We start from the raw sequence: 27,431 nt of genomic DNA on the forward strand, positions 1-27,431 counted from the left end.
TCTTAGTAGCTCTAGAATTACAAAAGTTTGGGGCTGTACCAGAGAAGCTGTCTTCAAAGGGAGATTCTTGCTGTTCCATCAGCAAATCAGATTTATTTCTTACAAAAGTCTCATCAGCTTAGAAGGAAGTTGGCCAGTAGCCACAAAGCCACAAGTGCTTTCACAGGGTTTTTACCAATATGAAGTGCATTGGAGAAGACATCTGTGTGAATGACGAAAACAACAAAAACGCTTAGATTTGGTAACAGAATAAAATGAAAATACGTGCAGAAATAGAGTGTTTGGTAGATGTACAGATATGGCAAAGAGAAGGGCGTTTGTGTTCCTCATCCAGATGTCATTGGTGCCTTTAGGAGCAGACACCCTTGCAGTGGTTCTTGTGTCATTTACTCACCCTCTGATATGAAAGGACCAAACCCAAATGAGATGGCAGTGCAGGTGTTACCAACTAAATAGTAACAAACTTGCTGAATTTTTCAGTATAAATGGGCATAGATTGCTGCATGAAATTTAGGCACAGTTACCTCCTCCTCCACAAAGCAGCCAAACCTAAAGATGATGCTTAGAGGGAATGAATATTATAAGGGTGATATCAGCAGCCCTTTCCTCTTAATTTGTCCTTTTATGGCTTCACAGGCTGGAATTGTCTGAGAAGGACAGAAGATTGGCTGGTGCCACCTAGAGAGAAACAAGTAAAGAGAAGAGCTGAAAGGCTTGAAATCTCAGGCTAGTCTCTGTTATGAGAAAGAAACTGCTGTTTTGTGGGCTTCTGTTAGCCATCTGTGGATAACGCCTAGCAGTTCACTTATTTTTCAGTTACCAGAGTGTTAATTGGAATATATCACTAAATGTCACACCACTCTACCCTTTGAAACTTTGATCTTGTGTCTTCCTAGCCAAATTGCTCTCGCATTGCCTAACTCAATATCCTCATTCATTAGTTCTCACATTTACTGGGTCAAAGAACATTATCAGTCAGCAATTCTTTCTCACCCTACTGAACTGTTTTTGTGGTCATCTTCCACAGATCAGCTGCTGCCTATCATGGCCTTATGGGTTCTCTCTGACTTTCAGATCACAATTTGGGAATTAGTCCTAGTTTCTGTATGGGTTTCAATTAGATGGTGCAGTGGGATGAAAAAATACTGCCCTTTCCAGGCCCAAACTACAAGTTTCACTCCTGCAAAGTACCTTCACCATTACAATAAATGAGTTTAAATAGATGGCAACACACAAATCCATCTGGTTGCTTTGGTACACCATCTTTAGTTGTAGTTTTTCTTTAGCTTACTCCTTTGAGGAGGAGTGCTGCATTGTTCCTGGTGGTGGTCAAGTTACCTTAAGTAACAGGAGAAAAAAAGTAAAGCAGGATCTTCTTGTTCTAGAATATCGTGTTACTGTAGCATCTACAAGGGAGTAGAGGTTGCAGTTTAGTTCATCACAATAATCAGTAAAAGAACTGCTTTACAAGTGTTTTGAGGGTTTTCAAGTGGGATGTCCATTTCAAATACTTATCCAAGCATATCCGAAGGAATTTGTCAAGCTGAGGAGATGAAAACAGGGCAGTTCTTAAACATAAAATCTAGCAACTTTTTATTGTAGCTCCTATTCATGCTCATTTCAAAATCTGTGTCAAATTTTGAATGTTAAGGATATACTCTTTAACACACTCACCTTTCAGTTTACATAGAGCTGAATTGCACTCCCAGTTATGTTTTTCAGTATTTTTCTGACTAATTCTTTTAGGTCACTATTTAAACTCTACTGTTCCTGGGGGAGAGGATCTCCTTTTTTTTTTCCTGTGTGGTTTTCACTTGTGAAGGTTCTGAAACAGATTTTAAGTTTTTCATAAATTGCAAAGTTTTTTTTTTATTTTGCTCTTTCTGTTACGCTGATATAAAGGACACACTTGAAAAAAGCGAAGAGATGATTAAGGATAGGAAAAAGACTATAACATTTGAATCGAGTAAAAATACAGGTTGTTCAAACCCCTATCTTTGGAGTACTTAAAGAACCACAAGGATTAAATACTAAAATGCATGTTCCTCCATCTGTTTGTGAAAACTATTGAAGTTTTAGCTACAACAAACATTGTAGCGTGCAGGTAGCAATTGTATTCTTCTATTGCCAAGAAATTTTATCACTGAATCACTTGTGTATTTGGCTTACATTTAGATTAATGTCTCGCATTACCAGATGTTTCCAGATTTTAATTAAAATATTTCTGGTTTTATGACAAAAGATTAATATTGTAGGATGTTAGTGGCTTTCCCACGTAGTTCTAGTTTATAATTTGGTTCTTTCATTTCCAATAGAGCAGGTCACCTGTACCAAAGAGATCAATGTCTAACCTCTGCCCACAGGAAGGATGGGGCTACAACTGTGGTAAGTTGTGACTGTCCTCTTGTTTTCCTTTAGCCTGTCTCATTTAAAGATGGGGTAAAAGTATATGGTATAGAGAATAGACAGACATCCTGGCTCCACCTCTCCACCCATTTGCTATTTCCTAAATATATGTTCTTTTTTCTTGAAAGAACAAGTACAAAAATAAGGCAAGTCATGAGCCATGTCAGGTGAATGTAGGCAAAGCTTTATCTTCTTTTTAAATAGGAAAAGACAGGTAAATGATTTCTCAAAGTGACAAAAACACACTTTATAGTTGATTGTAAGGCCCTGTATTTGTGTTCAGTATTCAATATTGTTTACTTGATATTTTTGGCTAGTGGTTGCATGTCTATTTGACAGAGAGCGCTGATATTAAAAAGCTCCTGCAAGGCACTGGAGCAGAACTTGGTAAGTATTTGGGACATCCTGACTCCCACACTGGGTCCACTCATCCAGCTCACCCTTCCTATGCCACCTTTGTATTTATTGCTTTTGTTTAGCTAGACAGAAAAAATAGACAAGGGGTGTATCATCTTCAAACTTCATTTAATAATCTTCAATACCCCAAATAAATTATCCCAAAGAACTACTATTAGCAGCCAGTTGAGAGAAGGCATTTAGGTAAGATTTCACTCATGAGAACAACTGTTTTGAAATAAAGCTAATGAACGTCTGTGATGTCTGTGGTTGACAAAGTCATGTCTCAAGCCTAAATGTCCTTAACTTTTCTGAGGTTCAGCAATTGGCTTTGACAAGCAGAATGATAATACATAAATTAAACTTTATGGTTTCTATTAACAACTTAAAAATGGTGCAGCCCTTGATACAAAAAGCCAGTACAGCATAAACCTATTCCTATTATATTGATTCAAATTTGTGGGAAAAAAAATATGCTGATCAGCTCAAACATCAAGCTTCTTGCAAGATCCAGAACTGTCATTTTTTATCAGTCCAGCTTATGGATCATGTGTTTTCTTGTAGTTAACATAGAAGTATGCATTTCATGCAAATTCTGTATCATATGTTCTAGGCAATTCAACAGGAATGCACTTGGGGCCGCTTTGCTCCAGATCAGACTGGATCACCCAGAAACATCAGCAGCGTATGGATCTGCTATTAATGGTAACAATGTCCTGAGCGTGTTTGCTGCCCTAGTCAAAATAGTGACCGCAAAAATGTCTGCTGCTTAACCCAAACAAGAGGGAGCAGTGGACCAGGGTTCTTTTTGGAGCAGGGCACCAGTGTGACAGTGACAATCCAGTTCAACACACAAATGCATGGGCATACATGTTTACTAGAGAGAGATGATGACAAAACTGTATTTAAATCACATCAGTGATGTTGATGTATATTCATGTATGTATCTGTGATGTCTGTATACTTTCCAAAGCTTTTTGTTCTGCTCAGACTGTGCTATGGCACTATCTGAGATCTTTCTTTGTTTAGGATATGTGTGGATATCTGTATGTAAAAACGTGTTTAGATCAATGGAAAAAGTCTTACAGACAAAATTTACTTTGTGAATAAGGGCATCTACCAGGGAGCTTAGCATGCTTCAGGTCAGGAGTCTGACATCACGTTTTGAGTTTAGCATCCTAGATTTTTTTGTTATCCCTCTGTAGACAGTCCCTGAGTCTCTGCAGAGCAGATTCTTGTTCTCCACTTCCCTAATTCCACTGCTTTAATTACCGATTAGGACTTTGACAGGATTTCCTCTATCACCAGTCCAAAAAGTGAGTAGGGGGACAGTTCTTTTTGGACAGAAGATATATGAGAGATTTTTCAAGTACACTTCAGACTAGGCCTGTCTCTTCTAATGAGTTATTTTAGCTCCTACAGCACCACACCCTACTGTGTAGGGGAGGATACAAAACAGGTTGGCTTTCCCTCAGGGAAGGAGGTGGATTGAGAGAGCGCTGGCTCCCTTCTTCTCATTGGGTGCTGGTTCTGGTTCCCCTTCCCTCCACGTTAGCCGCCTGGTTGATAAATAGGTTTCTTAGAGGGCAGGTGGCACCTACATTGCTACTCATGGCTTGGCCGTAGAGTGGCTGTCTGCTTTTGTTATTTGTCCTGTAACAAATAGGAGTAGGTTTTTAGGGACTTCTCTCTGTTCTGATTCCTCAGTGCTTGAGTGTGATGGTGAGTGAACTCTTCAGATAGAGCCACTGATCGAAAGGGTCTCCCTTGAACCTTGACACTGCGGTTGCAACATCTATCGTTGTCATCGCTTGGAAAAAACAACCGGCACAATCAGAACACTGCATAGAAGACCATGGGGAGATTAAGAACTATCCTTCTTTTGTGCCTTGGTTTTCTTCTAGTCCATGTAAGGGGTAAGTGACATTTACATTGTTTTAAGATTTATTTCCAGGGTATGCTTATTAAAAATGAAAAAAAAATCAACAAAAGCCCCAACCCCTCAAAAACATGCTTGTTTATTTAGAAATACTTGCTGCTTTTTTGTTGTTGCTACTGTTTTGTAGGAGTACCGCTGCAGTTTTTATTTCTGAAAAGATACATATCTTTTGGATGATCACTCAGCCAAAAGAGAAACTGAAGAATTAATTAGATGGTGGGACTGAGTTAAGTTACAGCTGGCATGTTAACTGGAAATTGAGTTTTTTTGTTTCTCATATTCTCTTTTCTCTTGCTCCCCTAAAATCATTTACAAGCTTGGACTTGAGTATAAACATTTTTTTATGGAAGGTGTAAAATTAGAACTTCCAGAGGAATTTCTAGTTTCCCAAGAGATCCTTAGTGAAATACTTGCTTCATGTTTTAAGAGCTTTTCTTGCTCATTCATATTTTGAGATGTATGTATTAGTTATATTGTAAAAACAATTGCTCATGAAGTTTAAAGACATTCATGTTTTAATATTGGGGCTGATTTATTAATCTGAATGGCTGTATTCCTCAATAAGTAAAACCCATATACATGCATACTTTTTCTTTTTTTGTATGTAGGATTAATGCAGAACTGAACTGAATGCATTTTGTACATATTTTTTGAAGAATGAAGAGCAGTTCGGGAAAATGTAGTCTTTTTGCATTGAACCTTTGTTCTAAATTCCAGAGTAATTTTCTTTTAGCAAAACATTCTGTAAAACTTTTATTGATATCAAAGCAAATAGGACAGTCCTCATCTGAATGTGCTATATTGTGGACTTGTAACCTTTTGGGTTTTGTACATGATGATTACTGCAAATAATTTTAGAATTGTGATTGACTGTAGAATGAAATCAATCATTAACCACTAGTTCCAAAAGCTGCAGCTTTTCCTCCCCCATCCTCCCCCCACTTTAAATGGAGTCCTCAGGAGATCTTGCAGTAATGGGCAGTGAAATAACTTGCCCTTAATTCTTACCATAATTTCATATAAAAAAATGAGGAATTATTTGGAGGTCTTTAGCAAGGACATGGCATAGAAACAACAGAGCAATAGAACAGTGATGGCAGGCTCCACATTATGTTTTGAACAGTGATGATTCACACTGTCTCTCATTACTGGCATGCAGACTTTCTTGTTCTGGAGAAGTCTCTTATGCTGAATATTTCTATTCAAATAACCTGAGCGTGGGCAAGCCAATTTCCGTATGCTATATCACTTTAATTACAAGGCTAGTCAACCATTCTTGCTTTACACATGTGCTAACTTTGAGCCAGTTCAAGCCCTGCTTTGGGGCACAAGTCATTACTGAATGCTACTGTGGTGTTTGGGCACAGTCTTAAGACTGCAGAAACTATTTCATCCATTTGAGAAAAGCAAAATGAATGATTTTTAGTCTAAGGCAACAGCCACTGAATATTATCATCAAAGTATTTACCATGTTATTTTACCATGTTACCATGTAGGAGACATTCATAGGAACCACCTCTCACTCCTATACAAGAGATGATATGGGAAAGGGTTAGGGATGCTGGTGAAAGACCGGTCTAAGTGCTTATGATGGGAATGTCTATGACATAGCTCACCTTTTTATATGCAGCCTTAATTCTGATCTAAGCTGTAACCATCTGTGATAACTCTTAGAAACGTCTGTATCACCACAGCCAGGCCAGATCATATCAGTTCCCTTACAATCTTGAGTTTCCCTTTTATCAGGGTATCTTCACTTAGTTGGCTAGACTAACTTGATGGGCTCTTCTCAACAGAAGGGTGACATAACCAGGTACCACATGGCACAAAAAAAAAGAGACCTGATGTAGTTCAGAAACTTCCATGCTTATTGCAATCTTCTATACTTTTATTTATGATCTTGTGGGTTTTATTATTTTCAAGCTTAGGCAGGTTACATGAATTATCTCATAATTTGAGCTGCAGTAACTGATTGCCTGAATGACTCTTAGCCCAAATCAAATGGAAGGTAAAACAACTTAGTGGAAACATCTTTCACTGAAGTCCATCCTAATGCCAAAGGTCAATTTACTGCAGCTCACCTGACCTGTAGTAATTCAGCTTTAGCTATGTCTATACTTCCTACTTCGTGTGTGCTGTGACGGTCGAGTGCGCAAGGTCCTATTCCCCCAGTAATCAAGATCATACAGCTGTCTGAAACATGTTGAAGGTCACATTTGGGCCACACAACTGTTTTCACTGTGTGTGTATGTGTAGTGGGGAAGTAGTGCAAACTGAGGTCTCTCTCCTACATAGAGCTGGCAAGCAACTGTGACTCTCACTCAGACCTGACTGCTCAGAAATGCTCCCCAAATTCCCAATATAGACATAAACTATGTATCCATGTTCTTGAAGGCCAACTGATAGATCATGTTTAGTCAGTAACAAAGACAGTGCAACTGTTGCTGATATTACATTAAATTTACTCCATCATGTATTATATGCTATTCTGCTAAAGCATTTGTTGTTAGCCAGTAAACCGTGGACCACTGTCAGCTAAGGCTTACAAAGATTTTGACTCAAAGTAATTGTATTTTCAGATAATTATCTAGGAACTTTAAGGGGAGAAAATTACAGACCTGTTTGTATTTGAGAAAGTATGTGATTTAGTTTTATGAAAAATGTAGTTTTCACTGGGGTTAAAAGACAGAAAGGGAGAGATAAAAAACTCAGTCCTATTTTTATTCCATCAGGCTCCAATCCTCCCTGTCACTCTGTGTGAGGTCCCTGTGTATGTGCTGAAGTACTCGTAGTATCAGCAAGGATATACCTAACAATGAGTCCTCTTGTTGCTGGGGCCCAAAACTATTTCACTCTCAAAAACAGAATTGCTATCATCTGTGGGCATGTGACTACTGTCATCCAAAGGTGTGATTGCAGTTTGATAGACATACCTGAACTAGTTGAAACACTAATAACAGCAGAGCTGTTGCCACCTCAGAGCTCAGGAAGAGCCAGCATGTTTACTCAGCTTCTCCAGTTCACTTTTCAGACTTTACTTGCCACTTTGCAAGCCTGATAGGAATGCCCAAACTATCTCTTTTCCATTTGCATCTTTCCCTAATTCGCGTCAGGGATTGTTAATCCCTTTCCATCCCACTGAGGATAATAAATAGATAAATAAATGTCATAATTATTTTAAGATTAAAAATTAATAAAAAGATGCCTCTCTGTGGCAATTTGCCCTGTGGTTAGTATGAGAAGGATTCAGATTGTTTTGGTCACCTTGTTTAACTATGACAGTCTTCCTACTTCTGCGCAGTGGGGCTGAACTCTCTGAATGTTAAGGGAAAATAACGGTTAATATCTGATCTGTATTTATAATGAGCCAGTATTGGACTCCCATGCAATATCTTTTTCTTGTGAAGCCAAATAAGACATCCCAATTGAAGAAAGGTATTGAATGGGTTTTGGAAGTGTAACATCCAGCTTCACTTTATAACCTTTGCCTGTCATCACTGCTTTCTTGAATTCTTGAGCAATTTATTCAAGAAGCCAAATCACAGTAACATATTTTCAGAAGGTAACCATGATCCAGAATAAATGAAAACAAAGGCCAGAATAGACACTAATATTAGCAGACCATATAAAGGGAAGTCCCTCCTTATGTGCCAGGTCTTATGACATCAGTGGTGGAGGAAATAGGCACACGCTCCACACAGGGAACAGTCATGAGTTAATAGTAACAAAGCTTCCCAGATCACAATCTGCATTGTATCAAAACTGCAGGTTATCATCTGAAAGGAGCAGAAATTGAGATATGAGCCAAATATTTCTATTCACAAAGACTGTACAGACAATTTTGTTTCCTGAGCATAATGGTAACAAAAAGAAAGCTAGCTCTTAGTTCAGAAATCCTACCCAGATTTACAGATCATTTTGCATGCCAGGAATCTTGATTTCTGTCCCTTCTGAAGATGATGCTGCCAGATCCTCTTCCAATTCTCCTGCTTTTGAAGTGTGGAGACCAACTAATCATCCATCACCATTTGCCCAGGGTTGTTCATGGAAGCTTCTTTGTGTATTCCAGTGGTATGTGCAGAGGCTTCAGATTTTTCTGCTCTTTAAAGGGACTCTAATTGCTTTTCTTGTTTAGTCCAAATGAAAGGCTGCTCTTGAACCTCAACAGAGACTTTATTGCTCAGCAAACCTGCTTGCTGGCATCCAGCAACTCTTTCCAGCATTATTGTTTAATAGAAAGAATATTTTTAATGGTATGAAATGGAGAAGAGGATGCAGGCCTCGCCCCATTGCCATCTTGCATCTTGAACATGCAGGCAAAGAAAGTGTACAAAACACCCTGATCATCCACTCAGACTTAGCAGTACTATTAACCCCTTTGGAACCAATAAAAGTTGTTATGCAGATGGACTGTTGGGACTTCAGTGGGCACAAGATTAGTTATACAATGGAATTTGAGATACAAATTTAACTTGATGTTAGTTACGGAACAACATAACTGAGGTTTATACTACGCATCCTGCCTGTTGAAGAACTAAAGATTATGCATATATTTTACCATTGCATTTGGGGTGAAGACGGCTGCATTAAAAAACCCTCTGTGAGCAACAGAAATAAAGCCTGGCATCTCCCTGACCTCACTGCATTATCTTCAACCCCCTCTCATGTCCCTACAGTACCAGTTTGGGAAAGTGTGGATTAGTCAGCTGGTACTTATGCAGTAACTGGTCATTCAGTGAGCCAAACACAACTGTTTTTCATGCCACACTATCATCTTTCAGTAGGAACACTAACATAGGTCTCTCTTTTAGGTCTATCTATTTGTACAGCTTTCATGTAACATGACTGTGATTAATCCTGATACCCTCAGACCAAATGGCTGAAATGGGCTGACAGCTTCCCGAGCCACTGTGGAGCTTTGGGACTGGTGTGGACAGACACCAGTGATGCCTGACCCATCCATGCCGTGGCATGAGCTCCATTTCCTTGTGACACAAAGGTGAAAATCTTAGCTTCAGTCTTCCACTTCACAGACAGACACACAGACATATGATACTACTTGATTAAAGAATGCAACTCCTTTGCTCTGCCTGTAATTTTACAGAACATGCCAGCTTCTTCAGCACTTGCTTTGAAGCAAAATTTAGAAAATTATATATGTTTTACATTATGCATGCAAGGCATATCACACCATAAAGTACAGTAGCTACCTTTGAACAGCTGTTATTTGTCCACAGCAAAGCAAACACCATAAAAACAGAAGATATTTTCTTTAATGTTTGATGAGAACACGCTGCACAGACCTAAAGCAATACTGCCACTCTTCTTTTATTAATATGCCTTATTTGCAGATAATTTTTAAATAAGTGTTTTAGTATGAATGAGTGAGAGATACTTTTTCATTTCCCCTGAATTCAAAACATAAACAGAAGTGGCTTAGCAAAAGGACAAAGCCAATAATCAAGTCCATGCGCTGTGGTCTACGGACTGGAACTGAGATCTTAATTATAGATTTTAAAGCACACTCATTTTCCATCACTACATCAAGGGGTTGTAATGCCGATCATTGTTTACGGAACAAAAGGGGCACAATGGAAAAAAAAGCTGAAGTAACCTCAACAGGAAATGTGGATCATAAAAGTGTTACATCAAAGAAATAGTAACCACTCATTGAGATTTTGTCCAAAGTGTCCACTCTGTGGCATAAACCTTTATGGTCACCCATAACTTTTCTTATATAAGTAATTTTCTTTAAACAAATACAGTCACTTCCTGAATAGAATTGAGCCAGTAAACAGGTATGTTCTGAATCATATACTTGGCAAAATATATGCTATTCCCTCAATCTAGGGAAAATATGTATCATGACTGTATACAGTAATATGCAGAAGTGATCTGTACAAAGAATAACTTACCTTACTGCTTCAGCTAAAAAGAAAATAAAAGAAATTCCATGAGCGATTTGGGTCACATATTGTTCCCTTTTAGAAATTTTTTATTCTCATTTGTGAGTCACTAATTTCTTCTTCTTCCTCTGCCAGCTTCATAATCTTTTAAGCTCATTGTATTCACAGGAGTAAAACAATTCTTTTTTAATTACACCCCCATCTCTAAGTTATTTGGTTTCCAATTTATTTATAACACAGGCACTTTTATCCCAGTCATTCAACTACTATGAATACACTCAGAGCCCATTAATTTAACCATATTAATGGCAAAAGCACAGAATTTATATAACACACACATATGCATTTATATACTTTAGATATATGTCCATACAAACATATCTACATGTATACATGTGTGTATATACAGACATATAAACACACATTTTCTTATGTGCCTTAGCTTCATTTTTCAATACTAGACCATGTATATTAAATGCCTGAGTTGTTCATTTAATATGCCCTATAACCTGACTCTCATTTGGTAATATTTATGCTGTCTCATTTAAATGTGGGTCATTTTAATGGCCACAAGCTCTGTTCATATGGATCTAGTGCAGGAATGGGTCTGCTTAGTGAGATTAAAAAATTGCAAAGGAACTCCATGGTAGTCTTTTGTCAGAAAAATTCTGACTACAGTCATAATGATAGATATAATAAGTGACAATAAAATCTGCTCATCCTAAATAGACTGAACATTTCCAAGACAAATGTAGAAGTTAGCTCTCAGACAAAGCTCCTTGTATTTTTGTAAGAGCAACTGTGACTGTCATCTGCTTATACAAAAAAATACTCTTTTAAAAAGTGATCAAGTAGATAGAAAATCAATGTGGGTCCTGGGAGCCCTTGCTGAAATTTATAAACTATTGAAAAAGGGATTAGAACAGTCCCAAACTTAGTGTTTCATTAAATGGTAATGTGGAAAGTAGAATGAGATCCATCAGCTCTTGGTTTAATATAAGTATTTTAGTCTATTGGGCAAAATGTTCACTATTAAAAGACTGCCAGTATTGTCTAAGCCTCTTGAGCTATAGCACTCACATCTCCGTGATAGCGAAGTTCTTTTGAATATTAGGCCTTCTGACCAGTTAATAAATAGGGTGACTAATTGTAGTAGCTTTCAAAGGCTCTTGTGTTACTAGTTTCACTGAGGGCTAATGGGAACAGTTCCTGAGTATCAGCAATCAGGCTTCCGTGAAGCCTTTTCTAACAGGTAGCATCCATGTGTAGAGCCTAGTCTTGTTCCTTACAAATCCTCCTGAAAAGCGGTGGGATCTGACCCTCATGTGATCAGTCAGTTGCATAGTTAAAGGATGATGGATCCTCTTAATATTTAGCTGACAAATTCAACCATATGCAAAAGATGCTGCTGTGTGTATTTTGTTGACTGGATGTTTGGGTCACATTTTCAAACAACTGATATGAACAAAAGTTTGTGAACATTACATGTGCATGCACCTGAGGGCACAACTTTGCAGGCGACTGCCTTGGGTGCCTTGGGTAAGGGTGGCCTGAGCTCCATGCTGCCTTAGCAGGATGCATCTTATATTCAAGGGAACAGCTGGCTCAGTGTTTCTGTGACGAAGAGCAATCCTAGCAATCTCTACATTACAGCAAACGAACTAACAACTAGTTACACTAAAAAAGTTAATAGAAGGTATGGGTATTAGTGAAAGCAGAACTTGATCCCAAATTTCCTACCTGAAAGAATCATGCTCGTAAAAATAAATGTAGTAATGCTGAAATTTAAGCTTCTGTGTTTTGGTGCTCAGCTTCATAAAAGTCTGTCACATTTCATACTCCATATGTCCATTCTCCCCTGTCTGGCTGTTACAGAGAAGTCTAGAGTGAGTGATTGAGGCCTGGTCTACACTTCAAACTTTTCCTGGCACAGTTACATGAGTCGGTGGAGATGAGGGAATTACATCCCAAATAAGCCTGGCGGTGCCAGCAAAAGTCCTGCTGTTAGTATAGTTCATTGTGTTTGAACAACTGGTATAAACATCATTAAAACAACTCATTTCTAGATACAAACTGTATATCCATCTGGAAGGCTTGCTTTCCTAGCTTAGCATTTTCTCATTTGCAGATAAGGTCTGTTCTGTGGTGTCAGGCAGGAGCTTATAGGCATTTTCTTAGATTATTTGTTTAGAATAATCCTGGACCACCCAACAAAAAACACTATTACAGGCATTTTATTTCTACATAAAAACATGAATACCCTCAGAAGAAATGCCAGAAGTAATGCCAAGAAATAGTATACTAGCCCAAATCACTAACAACAGCGATAACTCTGAGATAATACCTCCTGCATAGCTAAATCTCTTCATAACTTTGTCCACATTAAAAAAACAACAACAAAAGGAATAAAGCTGTTTTCTGCCTGTTTAAATTTCTTTCATTCTCATTTTCATGTGTATATTTCCAGCTGCTTCTATTACACAAGCTGATCAAGAAAAGGCCATACTAAGCTTTTTTTATGTGGAAAATGAATTTCTATCAGTCTGTTTGTTCTGTGAAGAAGCTTTTCTAATTTATTTTGGTTGTCATTTATCTTTAGAGTTCCCTGGAGTGACTGCAGTTCCTATTGAGCTAAATACTTTCTCAGTCTCTAATATGTTATTGTTTTTAGACCCTCCATTTTGTGGATGAAATCTATGCTGTTCTGCTATTTAAGCATCTGTTATCCTCCCAAATTAGATTCTTGAAATGTCTAGGTGCAATCTCAGAAATGGTAATGAGCATTTAAAATTCTGCTCCACAAAATCTTACTCCCTGAGGTCATTTGGTAGTATTATCTGAGGAAGTCAGGATGGAAGTCCAAGCAATCTCTTTGGTTTATTGGAATATCATTTACCCTGGTACACAGATGTCCACATACAATCTGCCCATCTGTCAAGTTTTATATTTACATGGTCATAGCAATTTTAATGTAGCTTCCTTTCTCACTCCCAATCAGTGATTCTGTTGGTTGCTTTTTTTATTACTTCATTTATCATCATAAAAAAATAGAAACAAAAAAATAACAATCTGAATCACTTCTGCAGAGGGGTTTCAGCCTTCTTTTTTGTCTGAAAATTTCTATAGTCTCTTTCTATTTTCCCCTTGCTGTCTAAAAAACAACACCTCTTGTCTTTTTCCACCCTTTAGATACTAGAGCATACCACAGAAGATGAAAATCTAGATATTTCCAGAAGGGCAGATGTTAGCTACTGTTTCAATCTGCTGTTTTGCTTTAGCTTTCATTCAATTGGAAGCATCTGTGTGGTCTTGTTTGAATTCCATAATCTCTTTTGATTAGATTCCTCTTTCTGTTTTTTTCTTTTCCTCAACTTCAAAGAAATTTTATACATGGAAATTTTCCAGTCTTCATTCACAGAACAAAATTTTCAAGTTCTCTTTATAACATTAGGACCTAGGTAGCTGCTTTTTGTATCATTAGTTCCTACATGTTAGAACCTGTAACAAAGGAGCCGGTTTGGCTAAAAGCTCTTCAGTATTGCAAAATTATTTTTGATGTCTCACTCTGATGACAAATGGTTTGAGCTCTGTTGAAGTCATCCTGCAGCAGGGCTTAAATAAGACAGCCTCCTTCAGGACTCAGGACACTGATAAAGGTTTATACAGTCAAATGACAGCTGAACTTAACACCCACTGTTGCTGACAGTAAAGAAATGCTCCAGAAAAACACAATTTGACCATATAAAGTCTTAAGAATAGGATGTATTAGGGATGGCAACAGAGTCATTTTACCCTTTTATCACCACAGCAAGCCTGGGGACAGCAGCTTGGGTCAGCTGAGGGCCCAGATCATTGGGCAAGTCCATGGTGGTGGGGCAGTCCAAGGTCCAGTGGGGGTTGTGAGTTGGGGTCGGGATCAGGCCTGGTGAGGGCAACTGGGCTCAGACAGAGCCCCAGGCATTGGGCACCGCTGTGGGGCCAGGGTCGTGCTGAGGCCAGGCCAGGCGGAAACCTGCGGGTCAGTGTGGGGGTCAGGGGACCAGTGGCCAGGCAGGGACTAGTTTGTGGTGGGGCTGGAGCCAGCACCCCTATGGTGTCATGGGGCAGGGACTGATGGCCCCAGGCTGGGCTGAGATGGGGCCAGGGCTGGGGCTGGAGGAGGCCGGGGTGGGCAGGGACCATGAGGGCTGCCGGGGCCCCCAGAGCTTGGACAGGGAATAACTCCTGTGGAAGCCATTTGTCAAATATATTTTTATTTGTTTAATGAATTCATATAAAAAGAAGAACCAGTCTAGGTCTTAGAATATTACTCGTTTAAGGATGCAGTCCAAAGTTTATTGAGCTTAGTCAGGTTGGCTGAGTGACCAGGTCACAGGAAGGAGCTAGTGGGAAGAGGTGACGTTCCAAGATCAAGCTCAAGTGATAAGAGGTAGAATCCTCCTCTGATAATGTTAACCAGAAAGCCTTATGTTGTTATATGCTTTTTCTTTCCAAACATGGGTTTCTCCTAATATTTATAGGGACAGCTTTGTTTTGGAAGCCATTATTTAGCATTCCAGCTATATAGTATCTTTTCTGTCAGACACTAGCTATAATTAAGTTCACAGGCTTACATGAAGATCTTCATGGGAATCAAAATGTTTTTAATTTACACTCCTGTGCTGCTTCTCATTTGAGGATCACACAGTGTTGTACCAGCATTAATTAATCTTTCCAGGAGCTTTTTGACACAGACAAGAGCTATTGTTCAAGAATAATAATTAATGTTGAAAATCATATTAAGATTGACAGTGTCTGTAGAGAATAGAGTACTGAATTGGGATTTACAACACCTGGTGCCTTTGTTTTGGAGGATCTTTGATAGCCTTTTTCTGTTCCTCAGTTTCCTCATTTGTACAATGACACTTTTCCTGCTGTAAAGTGTTCAAGACTTACTAAGAAAAACACTATCAAAGAGTGATATTAAGATATGAAAGATATTAAAGATATTAAAAGTTTTCACCTACTGATTCTGGTTTGTAAATACTGTGCTGAATGCTAATTTCAGGATCTTTTGGTTATGGTTCTTGGGCTCTGTAATAGGCCACATATGTTCTTCAAAGGCATGTTTACACAGTGGCTGAATATAGGTAACATTAGAGAACAGATTCTCTTTGTGTTTTTTGAACAAATTCCCTCTTTGAATTGAATGAATCCCATCTTGTATGCTCATTTAGGACTGTGTGGAGCAGGGATAACAGCTGACAGCTTGCTCCTGGCCTGCTCCTGTTTGGGTGCATTTTATTTTTGCCTGTAACCAGTTTTGTGGCTTTGTCAGAAGCCCTCAGACCTGGAGGTAATGGAAACTCGCCCACTGACATTTTCTGTTTCCTTCTGCTAGGTCAACGTGATTTTGATTTAGCTGATGCTCTTGATCATCCAGGTAAGTAAATCTGTTATCTTTATTTTGCTATGGCATTTAGACCTAATAATAAATCTTAAGCCCTTTCTCTTTTTCTTGAGAACTGGAACATGAAGAGGCTAGTACTTCAGTTAATGTATACAGGACTGGGAAATGCTATGTGTTTAATTTATACAAGACTGGAAAATGCTGTTTGCTGTTTTGTTTTGTTTGTTTTTTTAAACAAATCAATGTTTCTAGCATAAACACAAGTTAAAAAACAAAAAAAATCATGGCTATGAAAACATACCACTTCACTTGTAGTTTCTGACATGGTATATGAAGATTTATTGAATGCAGCTCTCCAGATTTGCAGATACCTTCTTTTGATAAGTTGAAAAATTTTAAGCTTTTATTGGTTTTTAGTATGTCGTTGTGTCTCACAGAGGACATAATTACCAGAAAACCTACAGTGATCAGAAGACCAACAAGAAGGCCAGTGCTGAGTAAGTAATAAAGACAGTGGGTCATAACTAATTTCAAATATGTAGAAACTGTCTCCCATGAGATTCGTGATCATATTTGCTAGGTACAGTAGCTGAGATCATTTGTGTGAATACCAACTGTCTTGTAAAGTAAGTAATTTTTCGACAGTTACCAATTACCTGTCTTTACTACTTCCTATTAAGCTTTAGAGAGTGACTGGCCACAGATGGCATTTTATTTCCTGAAGATTCTCTTAATACTATTCCAGCCTGTATTAAAATCCCTGGAAAGTACAAAAATGTGTAACTGTAGCTTCTGCTTTTTCCCCACTATATCTCTTTTCTCTTAGCACAGAGATGCATGATGCTTGATAACAGACTTGAAAAGGAATCAGAAGAAATTTGGGTATTCTTCATTCTCCCAATGCATTTGTTGAATATTATCTAGTATTGATTGCTACAATGATCTGCGTCAGAAAGGAACAAAGATGTGAGCAGTAGGGAGAACCAAAAGTTTTCAGCTTTAGTTTTCAGGATGACAAATGATGATGTTCAATCAACACACCTGTTACTCTTGAAAATCCCCAACCCCCAAACCAACAACAAAACCACGCACATATTTATGACAAACCATTTTGTAATAACAAACACATTTTTCACCTAACGTACATTGAAAGAAATTTCTGGGTATCAAACAAAATGCCAGATAACATTAGCCCACAACTTTCAGTCTTTTTGTTCATAGCCATTGCAGTAAGTCTTCTGGAACATGAAAACAGTTAAATTTTACACATGATTCTCTGGTTCACTCTGAACAAACAGGACAGTGTTTTGTGAATGTAGGAGCTATTAAGTCTTGTAATGGTTGCATTCTTCCTTCCCACTTGATTTTGCAAACAAAATCTGTTTGGCCTAGATTAGAAGTATCTGTTGTAACTGCTGATAAGCTATTGTTCTCCACCTAGCTAGATGTCTGGGCTCCCTTTAAAGTCAAGGGAAAGAAATCAGCATATATAGGGATGGTTCGTATCATCCTAAGTGTGGTTTCCTACTCATCCTAATATAGACATTTAAAGTAGGTTAGTTGAATCATGCCCTGAAAGACCCTATCCTCAGTCATATTTAAAGGTAACCTAGTGAAGCCAACTCAGATGTCAATGTCTACAGAGAAGCTGTCTAAAGTCACATGAGAGGACTTCCACTTTCAGGGACTTCTAAATCTTTTTGAGATATGGCACTCAGATGATTATCTACCCTTCCTGAATCAACTTTGCCAATTCTTGGGAATGAAGCACTCCATGTTTTTCAGACCATTTTGGAATCCCTTTCAGCACTAAACAGGATTGAAGAGAGTTGAAAAGCAATTAAATCTAATAAAAAAGCAGTATCAAAAATCAATTACTGGATCTGGAAACATGTGCAAAGAGATGATACAAAAGTATGTCTTAACAACTACCTGATGCTTCATCTTAACTTCAGGGTTTCCTCTATGTCTCATTCATCCCGTATCATTGAGAAATGAGGCTAGCTGATATGATTTTGGTAGAGCTGGAGCCAATTTTTGTACAGGCCATGTCCTCTGAGCATTATCTCCTCCGTCTGGGTTCAAGCTTTCCTGGAGGTACCTCCCTATTAGTGTAACAAAATTCAATTGAAAATTCAATGGAAGTGGAAGGTGATGTTTATTTACAAAATCTCAAAACAAATTGATTTTTCTGACTCACATTCACCCTCTCAGATTTCATTCAGTCATACACTCAAATCCATACTCATGAGCACCAAGATGTGTGCTCAAGCACTCTGGTCAGCATCACTTGTGTGCAACATGGGGCAAAGTATGCCAGCTATCGAGTCCTCATGTCTCTGTGATTTTACTTGATTGGAAATGACAAGCTAGTTTATGGACAGATCTTTTATATCCTTTAGGAGTCATCAGCTGTTATGGGGTGGTCCTTTACCTCAGAATCTTGCTTACTTCAGCCTCCATGAACTCTAAGCCAGGTTGCTGCCCACTGTCTGTTTTTCCTTGTTTGGAGGACATAGGCTATGTCTACAGACTGTTTTCTGGGTGGACTAACAGGAAAAGTGGTGGTGTAGCTGATATGCTGCAACCCTGTGGCCATACCCCTGGCCTTAGAGAGTCTTCTGCTTGTCTTCTCCTGACAAGCCATCTGTGCTGTGGTCTTTTTGGAGCACAGGCCTTCTGGTTTTGACATAAACAACACATTCCTCAGTTTTACTGCGGGGAATGGTTTCCCGGGAGTAGTATCCTTCCTTATCCATTCTTTTAACCCTTTGCTATGCTGTTTCTTCTGGTGTTTACAGACAGACATTTCCCTTCATACTTCATTCATACCAGCCTTAACATTTCTGTAACAAATCTCTATGCCAATCTTCTAGAGTGGAACCCTGCATCTTACCTGAATTCTTAATCTTTATAATAAATTCAATTCAATTAGCAATTTGCGGCTTCTTACAGTTTTAGTCTTTGACCTGTAAAGGTATATTTGAAGTGCAACTCTCTGTTAGTCATACTCAGACAAGATTAACACCCGGCTTGACAGGAACAAACTGACTCATGTAGTATGAATTTGATTATTTTCCTGCCAATTTGCTGATGACATCAAAGCATTTCTGGCTAGTTACACAAATGTTAAATATATAATGAGACTAGATACTGTGCAAAACCAGCTTCCTGCTCCCTCTGGATAGAAAGGACACATGAAGGCAAACTTGTGCATGGTGATGCATTTGGATGGATTAGCACTGCAGTCATATTTTGCTGAGTTTGTAGAATTCTGACAAAATTATACTAAAAACATATTCTGAATGAAGTGTCTATCCCATTTTCTGTATCATAATCACCTTTTCAAAACCTATGTAGATTTTGCTGTCCCTTTTCTCTGATTCATTCTACTGCTCCACGTTTATAATGGTGAGGAAAGTGATCCATGGAGTTAAGGCATCCATGTAATGTATTTCTGCATATTATGCTATGACCTTTCAGAGATCACCCTCATTCCATACGCACTCTAAAATATTACCCACATACCCATGTCTACACCTGCACACTGGAGATGGAGTTCCTCTTGTTTATACATTTGCAGCTCATTGGCAAATGGTTTGTTGAATGGAAAATTCCATTTCGGGTACAGTGAGACATGTACAGTGCCAGGGAGATGGTAATAGCCTGTTGATTCATTGCATAACATGCACATGCAGACTTTTAGAAGTATTTTGTAAAATCTCTATAGCTCAGCCAAAGAAAAACAGATTATCACCCAACCTTAGATACGCACATATGGTCCCTTGAAAGCTGAAATTTTCCTGTCTCCATGACCTTTACATAAATAAGTTAATTCAATTCTCTCTCCCTAATTAGGTTTATTGCCTCACAGTACAGTATTTGCTTTCGAAATAGGTATTCAGTTTTAGCAGTTCAGCAAGTTACATCTGAGCCAAGCATACATGTACTAGTTTTAACAACAAAAAAAGTGTTAATAAATAAATATATTTTAAAAATAGATAGATACATTTTCTTATTTTAACATAACTAAAGTATATCTTGTACATATATTAATGAGGTGCTGATCTTGACAGTACTATTAGATTTATACTGAGTTTGTTTACTTAAAGAAGGAATGCATCTCTTGTATTTTGTGTGGAAAGTATGATATAATTTATCAATTATTTGTGGATAAATATTAAATTCTATGACAGTTTTCAAGAAAAGTAGGATACTTCCTTTGAATTTGCAGACTCAATCTGAAAAATAGTTGCTTTTCAATTTTTTTTTAATGCTTTCTGTTAAAAACCAGCATTTCACTTCCCTCCAGAATTGTCCAGTACTTACTTCTCTGCATCTTCTTCCTTTTCATTTTTAGATAGTGATTTGCATTTAGGAGATGCTCTTGGTGGGGGTGAGTATGTTTTTCTTTTCTCAGATATAATCTTTTTTTTTGGTAGGGAGTTTTTTTGTGTAGTCTTTTTCTGAAGTCTGCCTAATTTGCATAAAGACATTTCAAGACTGCAAGAGGATTTAGTTGTAGTAGCGGGAGTCATTACTGCTCATATCCATGCAGTCCCTTTGCCAGGGGTTATCATGAAGAGCAGGGAGAGTAGTATGGTCTGTGCCTGGTTGCCAGCCATGGGAGTTTGCAGGCTGGCATGCTCGTATACACTGAAATCAGCTATGGTTTACATGTCCATACCAGGCCATGGCTGGGAGTAGACATACTGCCTGTTCAGCTGTGCTGGCTCAGGGGTGGCAGCTGCTGGCAGAAGGATGAAGATAACTCATTATGGCAGTAGTTTCTTCAGCTGCCAAAGATGAGTCTGCCTAAGATTAGGAATCAGAGGTTACAGTGTGGATAGAGATAGGTGTGAGCTTGTTTTACCTGTGCTGACCCCAAAATGCAGGGAAGGCAGTGTTCAGAGATGAGCACTGATGGATGTGATACAGCTTAGGTTTGAGGCAGTCAAGCCCTTGTAACCTGCTATAACATGCAGGTATTACTATAACATCCAGACCTGATCCGGATCATATTCACAATATTGCACTAAGATGTGTAGACATATGACATTCATAACTGTGATTTTTTGTACCATGTTTTTAGTGTCTTTGGAGGTAGCTGTATTAAGGATGTAAGGTACTCTGCAAAGGTTCTTGCATACTGAAATAAATTAAAGTACAGGTAGTTTTGGATCAAAGCATAAAATTCCACTTGAATCAAGGCTACCCAGAAGAAATATTACTCCACAGCCCATTGTACAGAACTGCTGAATAATAACATCAGTTACAGTAGTCTGTTTTAGTCATGCTTCAGCCTTAAAGAATTATACCTTTTGTCATTTCTAGTTCTTTCTCATTTCCAGGACTTTCAGCATTTCCAGGTTGTCCACTGGCATTTGATACCTGTGTTTGAATGACATGTTAGTCTATACTTCTATAAATATCATTTTGTTTATATTTCCCATGTTTATAATGTCACTTCTTCCTGATCATATTAATTGTTCCACTCCTGAACATTTTTACTGTGTACTTTTATTGGAGGATGGTTTTAGTATGTTGATTATGCTAGTAATGAATAACATAAGTATCTCTAGTAAATATCACCTTTGATTCAGAGAATGGCTAATGATGTTTCCCTTGGTTTCTATTTCTTCAGCCCATTTTCAGTTCATGCTTTTAATTGGCATTCATACATGGTTTAATGGGATTAAAGATATGTTCTTAAGATGTTATTTTTCACTAGCTATGACATAGAATATATCCTGTTCAGCTTAGAGAAGATTGAGTAACTGCAGCATCATAGTGGAATTGAATAATGGGATTTGTAGTTTTCTGCTTTTGTGTCATGGTGGGTCTTAGAAAATTACATAGGGTTCTGTGATAGAACAAACCTTTTCTTCTGTTAGATAGCAGTAATTTGGAAAAGTCTGATTCAATAAAGCTTTAAGAGTGTGCCTAAAATCCATTGACTGCAGTAGGCTCAAATTTAAGAATATATTTAAATATTTCACTGAAACAGAACCTGAAAGTTAGTCACAAACAGAAGCATTATATTTAGCACCTAGACAAGAAGAAAACATGATACAAGTGTATCTGGCATGTATTGCAGGCAAAAGAAAAATTTAAGGAGAGAGAAGGAAAGTGGTAATTATTTCTGTGACCTAACTTTGAGGTAGTTGCAAATAAAGCCAAATTTACTGCTTGGTTATGTGATCAATTAAATATGCTACTGACCTGGCTGGAAAAAGGATGGGACCTTATATATGCAGAACAATGGCCTTAGGCATTAACTTTGGCAGTGTTTGACCTGAATCTACTTGCTAATCCAGCACTGCATGTGCAGTTTGTAAATTATGAGTGTTCTTATCTCCCTCTCTATCCAGTGCATCTTCTCCTAATACTATGGCAGAAATAAAGACTGAATACTAGCACAGAATCCTAAGGAACAAAGCTGAAGCCTAAGCTCATTTTGCACTGTTCAAGAGTAGAAAATTCATCATGTGTTAGATGAATTCAGCAAGTGTTACATGAAACTAGTCTCCAGTTTTTAACAATACCTGTCAGTGGCAGAGTTAACCTCTTGCCTCCTGCCCAGCCTAGAACATGAACTGGCTCTGTTGGTTCTGCATTGCTGCCCCACTGCCACCTAGAGAATCATATTGTTCTTTCCAGATGTCAGCATTAATTAATATTAGCACTTGCCAAAAATACATAAAATATTCTTCCTGGACATTCTTGTGGATTCTTTTCTCATTTTAATTTTGAAAATTCTCCCTTTCCATTTTCTAATTGGCTTTAGTACCTAGTAATTTGTTGCTATCATGCTAGAGACTTTTCAAATAGTGGCAAGGTCCTTTTCTTACTTTACTGGGGAAAAAAATAGCAGTAAGTATAAAAATCTCAGGTTATTGTACTCTCTACTTACAGCTCTAAGTTTTCTGTTTTTCACCATCTAACAATATTAATTACTAATAGGTGACATCCCAAGAAAACCTTTATATCCACCTCTTCCACCACGACCAGGAAGCCACAGCAATTCTGGTAAGAATGTTTTCTCAAAAGAAAATCTTAACACGATGAGCTGTTCAGATCAGCCACTTTGAACAGTTTATTCTATTATTTCGTTATTAATCATTTTAATCATCCCTTCCCCCTCCCCCTTCTGTAATCACTGTTTCTGACCCAGAGTTTGAAAAGACTTTCTGAGCTTTAGTGTTGGTACCAAAAATTTTTTTTCTGCTCAACACGTAGGATATTGAATCCTAAGCAGCAGTAGATTAATCCTCCTCTTGTTTGCCCTTTCATTTTGGGTATAAACCAATGGTTTGCCAAAGGTTTTCCTTTCACTGAACCATGCTAAGGTCCACATTTGATGTCTAGCCCCACTGCGTGGATGAGCCTATGTGCAAACCCATACTGAGATGTGAATCTGAGATGGCTCTGGGGCATAAACCAGGTGGGACTGGGCAGATGGATAGCTTAAGCCTGTATTGCTTTAGAGTGTGGTCCCAGACACACACTTACGTACAGTGGAAGTGGCATATCTATCCTAGCTGCCACCATATATCCCATCTTTACTTCTACTATGATTGTAGTGGCCAGCTGTCAACAGACAGGTCCATCTGGGGTCTTGCCTAGAAGGACCCACTGACTCCGTTCTGTGGGAGCACCTGGGATTTGAGATATCCGTATGATACATGGATTTGTGCTACTAAAAGCTGAAGCCCACACATCCCACTGGTGGCTATACATATGCGCACAGCTGGGTCAGTTAACAAGAAGGGCTTTTGCACATTTCCCCCGCTTTGGGCTCCTAAACACAGCACAGATTTAATTTATTGCCAGAAGTATATGTCTTCATGCTCAGAATGGTTGGCTTCATGCACCAACAGTTTTAGTACTCCAGCTTCCAGGTGCATTTGAATGGGTCACCATTTGGTGCAAGATATCTAACCCATCAGCCAGGTGGATTTCCAAAGGTCCCTCACCTCTCTCAAGAACATTACAAAGAGACTGGACAAGGGAGCTGAAGGGGTACCACTGTTCAGATAATTTTGCAACAGAAATTCTAATTTTTATCTTGCAGGAGGTTTTAATGACTTAGATCTCCTTGATGGGAAACCTTTACCACCACAACTACCAGGTAGTATTTGCCAATTCTCCTTGCAGCTTCTCTCTGATTATTATAATTCATAGCTATCCAGTTTGCTTTAGCAGAAATCTGTTTGTCACTGAAGAAATAGGACAAGACTCTGCTATTTTTATTTAAAGCAGTCGTCTTTCTCCACAAACCATAGCTTTGAGCCTGATGCTCTAAGTCACTTGAAACTTATCCCTAAGCACTTTGCAGGGCTAAGCCAGAATCTTGCAGGATTAATCCTTCTAAATTCAGCTAGGATAGTCCCAAAGCATGGGGCTCCTGCTCAGAACTAAAACAGATGCACCAGACCTATGATATTGACTTAAATTACTGATAAATCATCTGCTTGTCTGGCAGTAGACAATAACAAGAATGCAGTATTGGCCTCCCATTTCCTTTGAAATGAGCTTGGTACAGACAGCTGAGTACTATCCTTTTTTCAGAAGATAGTATTATTATACTTAAAGAATGAAGTTGCAGACAGATGGAAGGTTATCCCTCCTACCGAAGCAACTGCCAGTCAGGATTAGAATCACAACTCCTTTCTCATACAGCTCTGCTCTAGCTACCTAGTTTGACTTTTTGTGTGAAATTGTTTTGCTGAGTAAAGACTTTGTTCTCAAAACACGACGAAAAACATTTCTTGATGAAACTCTACACTCTATTCCAGGAGAAGATGAGCATCATTTCAATCATGGAGGAAATACTGGTACAGTGAATAATTTATTCTGTAACTTGTTTCAGATCATCTTAAATAGTAAGAAAATGTTAGCATTATAAAAGTAGTACATATGCTAAATGATGCTGTAAGACGCTATTTTCACATCAGCTATAATATAACATAATTTCAAGCCTTCTATTTAATGCTGTATACGAAATTCCAATGTTACACCAAACAATTCTCAAAGTTTTGCAAAAACACACCTTGATAGGAAATATGCTTAAGTCATATTATTTCAGTGCCTCTGGTAAAAACTGTCTCTCTTTTTCTACAGATTCAGGATTAATAGCTGGAGTTACATCTCCTATAATTTCTGCTTTTGTAATATTAGTTGTTGGATCGATAGCAGCCTACTCAGCTTACAAGAACAGGAGACTTTGTTTTAAACCACGAGGTAAGAACAAATTAGCTTCCCACTTTTTGAGTTGATTTAATTCTGAAGTAAAGGGGGATCTTACAAAAAAATTTCAGTGAGAACAGAAATAGGTCAGTGATCAGGGTTTTTGAAAATCTTATTCCAAACAAACTGGTCTGTAAGAGATATTTGTAATTAATATTCTTCATCAAGGACAACCATAGGAAGCCATAACAGGCCCAAAAGACAGATGTAAATCACTTCATGAAAGGAAGTAGGTAACATGAGGTCTCAACAACTACCACGCAGATGAGCAGAGTAGGGTTGATGGCAACAGGTCCTATGAAAGCCTAGTGACCACAAGACGAAGGCAAGGCAACAAGTGAGATCCAAGGGCAAGCCAGGAAACCCAAACATCAATTCAGGACAGAGCTGGGGGCTGGCTTCCCCCAGGTGCAGCTCCGGCGGGGACCTATGGCCCAGGCTGGAGCTGAAATGATGCCCCCAGACAGAGGGCAGAGGCCCCAGGTGAGGCCTGTCACTGCAAAAGAGGGCCATTTGTGCACTCAGGACCCTCACAGTCACCTTTTTCCTCTGTTTCTACAACAGGGGTATAACAGAAGCATCATGTCAGATTCTGATGAAGGGCTGCAGTCAGTGATGCTGTAGCACTCTGAACAGGGGTGAGATAGAGTGAGATAAAGAAAATGGGAGATGCTGTCTTTACCTCTCTGGAGGCACAAGGGTCCCACTTGATGCTTGAAAGGACTGGAGTAAAAAAACCACAGAAAATAGTTTATACATTGAAGAACTGGCAAAGAATATCTGTAGCAGAAATGCTGAATTTTAAAACTTCATTTTTTAGGTGGAGCTACAGTGTAAACTGCTGAAAGAAAAGTTACCCACTGATGACAGGCTCCTTTGGTTGGCGATGTTATCTTACAGATTGCTCTTCTAAATTGATGGTTTCCTTGGTCCAGAAAAGGAGCATTCAGCCACAGACCTGACAAACTTTTATTCTACTTTGTTTTTATCATCCTAAAAAAGAAAAGTTTACCAATCTTCCTCTGAACATTTTATTGAGACATTGCAATTCTCTTCTCTTCTACCTGATGTTACTCTTCCACCTTGAAATATATGTCATTAAAGATGTGCTTAAATGTCTGTGGATAGTATTGCACTATCTGAAGTCTATTAATAAAGGTGGAATAGGTATTTTGATTCACAAGTTATTTTAGAAAATAAAAACCCCAAGAAATCAACTATAATATGTACTTGAAATTTAATGATTTTGGTTTCTGAGCATTTGAGTCAGTGAGCATTTTTTTCTTGTTTTCAAAATTAGCCAAAATAGTTGATCCTTCTCATAGAATAAGACAATTGCCATTTCCAGTCATACATTTTGTGTTTCTGTAGTATATATCTGTATTGTCTATAATGTTTATGGAAAAGTTGAAGTTATATAAAAAAAATTAAAAAATTATAATGCCTTTATTTTTTATCTAATGTCTGAATTCTTGCAAAATAGAGCTATAGATGAAAAATGTATTAATTCTTAATTTCAAATATAGCATGAGAAGAATATGTATACTGATGGCCCACTGTTTAAAAAAATCCCCAACACATGAGAGGAACACTTTTTTTTTTTTTAATGGTGTTTAGGTCTTCTCAAGAACTGGAAACTGAAGTAAATTTTGTTTCTCTTCTTGAAAATTTAGAGCCTGTTCTAGAAGCCTTTATAGTCACTATAATCTGGCAGTTCTTTTTTAATAAAGAATCATATTATTGAAAATTTCTGTAAAGGAAAAATAGGCACAAAGTCTTTGGAATCATTTAGAACTAGTCTGTGACACTTTGTTCTGTAAAATTTATGTCACACCTACTTTTAAATTTCATATATATCCTTTAGCAGAGGCATGGTAGATACTGAAAGCTTTTCCAAGAAGGCTGTTTCATCTTTTCCCCTTGTCCCTGACCAGCCAAGCTGTGCTAATAAATGTTCTCATGTAGACATCCTGTTATCAATAAAAACTAGCATTTTCCCAGTTTCACTGCCTGCATTTAGTTAATTGAATCAAACTACTAGTCAAAGAATTAAATGCTGCTGAAAGATAGCAAAACTAGTAGAGTTTAATGGCATAATTCTACGATACAGCTATTTTACCTAATCCTTTTAAGCATAGAAAAAATC

At 38.1% G+C, this 27,431-nt stretch overlaps 1 protein-coding gene across 4 annotated transcripts; it reads left to right on the top strand.

Moving 5' to 3' along the window:
- The first annotated feature begins 2,316 nt into the window (after positions 1 to 2,316).
- XG (Xg glycoprotein (Xg blood group)) lies at positions 2,317 to 26,710 on the top strand. 4 transcript variants are annotated; one of them, XM_067296073.1, is made up of 11 exons: positions 2,317 to 2,385; positions 3,416 to 3,507; positions 4,510 to 4,718; positions 16,028 to 16,069; positions 16,474 to 16,533; positions 20,397 to 20,432; positions 23,000 to 23,065; positions 24,111 to 24,167; positions 24,835 to 24,873; positions 25,160 to 25,279; positions 26,106 to 26,710. In XM_067296073.1, the coding sequence occupies exons 3-11, from the start codon at positions 4,658 to 4,660 to the stop codon at positions 26,120 to 26,122; spliced, it is 498 nt and encodes a 165-aa protein (XP_067152174.1). In that variant the 5' UTR covers positions 2,317 to 2,385; positions 3,416 to 3,507; positions 4,510 to 4,657; the 3' UTR covers positions 26,123 to 26,710. The 4 variants fall into 4 exon arrangements, with proteins under 4 accessions (XP_067152174.1, XP_013806348.1, XP_067152184.1 ...); XM_067296083.1 differs by lacking the exon at positions 2,317 to 2,385 and adding an exon at positions 2,758 to 2,793; XM_013950894.2 differs by lacking the exon at positions 3,416 to 3,507 and having other exon boundaries at positions 2,374 to 2,385.
- The last annotated feature ends 721 nt before the right edge of the window (positions 26,711 to 27,431 follow it).

The sequence above is a fragment of the Apteryx mantelli genome, chromosome 1 (genome assembly GCF_036417845.1).
Source record: "Apteryx mantelli isolate bAptMan1 chromosome 1, bAptMan1.hap1, whole genome shotgun sequence".
Classification (NCBI taxonomy): domain Eukaryota; kingdom Metazoa; phylum Chordata; class Aves; order Apterygiformes; family Apterygidae; genus Apteryx; species Apteryx mantelli.

What these genes read in the sequence shown, in the direction of transcription:
- XG (XM_067296073.1), top strand. Translation starts at nt 4,658, where the DNA reads ATGGGGAGATTAAGAACTATCCTTCTTTTGTGCCTTGGTTTTCTTCTA. An exon ending in TTTACCACCACAACTACCAG is followed by an intron (nt 24,168 to 24,834) that starts GTAGTATTTGCC and finishes ACTCTATTCCAG; the next exon opens with GAGAAGATGAGCATCATTTC. An exon ending in CAATCATGGAGGAAATACTG is followed by an intron (nt 24,874 to 25,159) that starts GTACAGTGAATA and finishes CTTTTTCTACAG; the next exon opens with ATTCAGGATTAATAGCTGGA.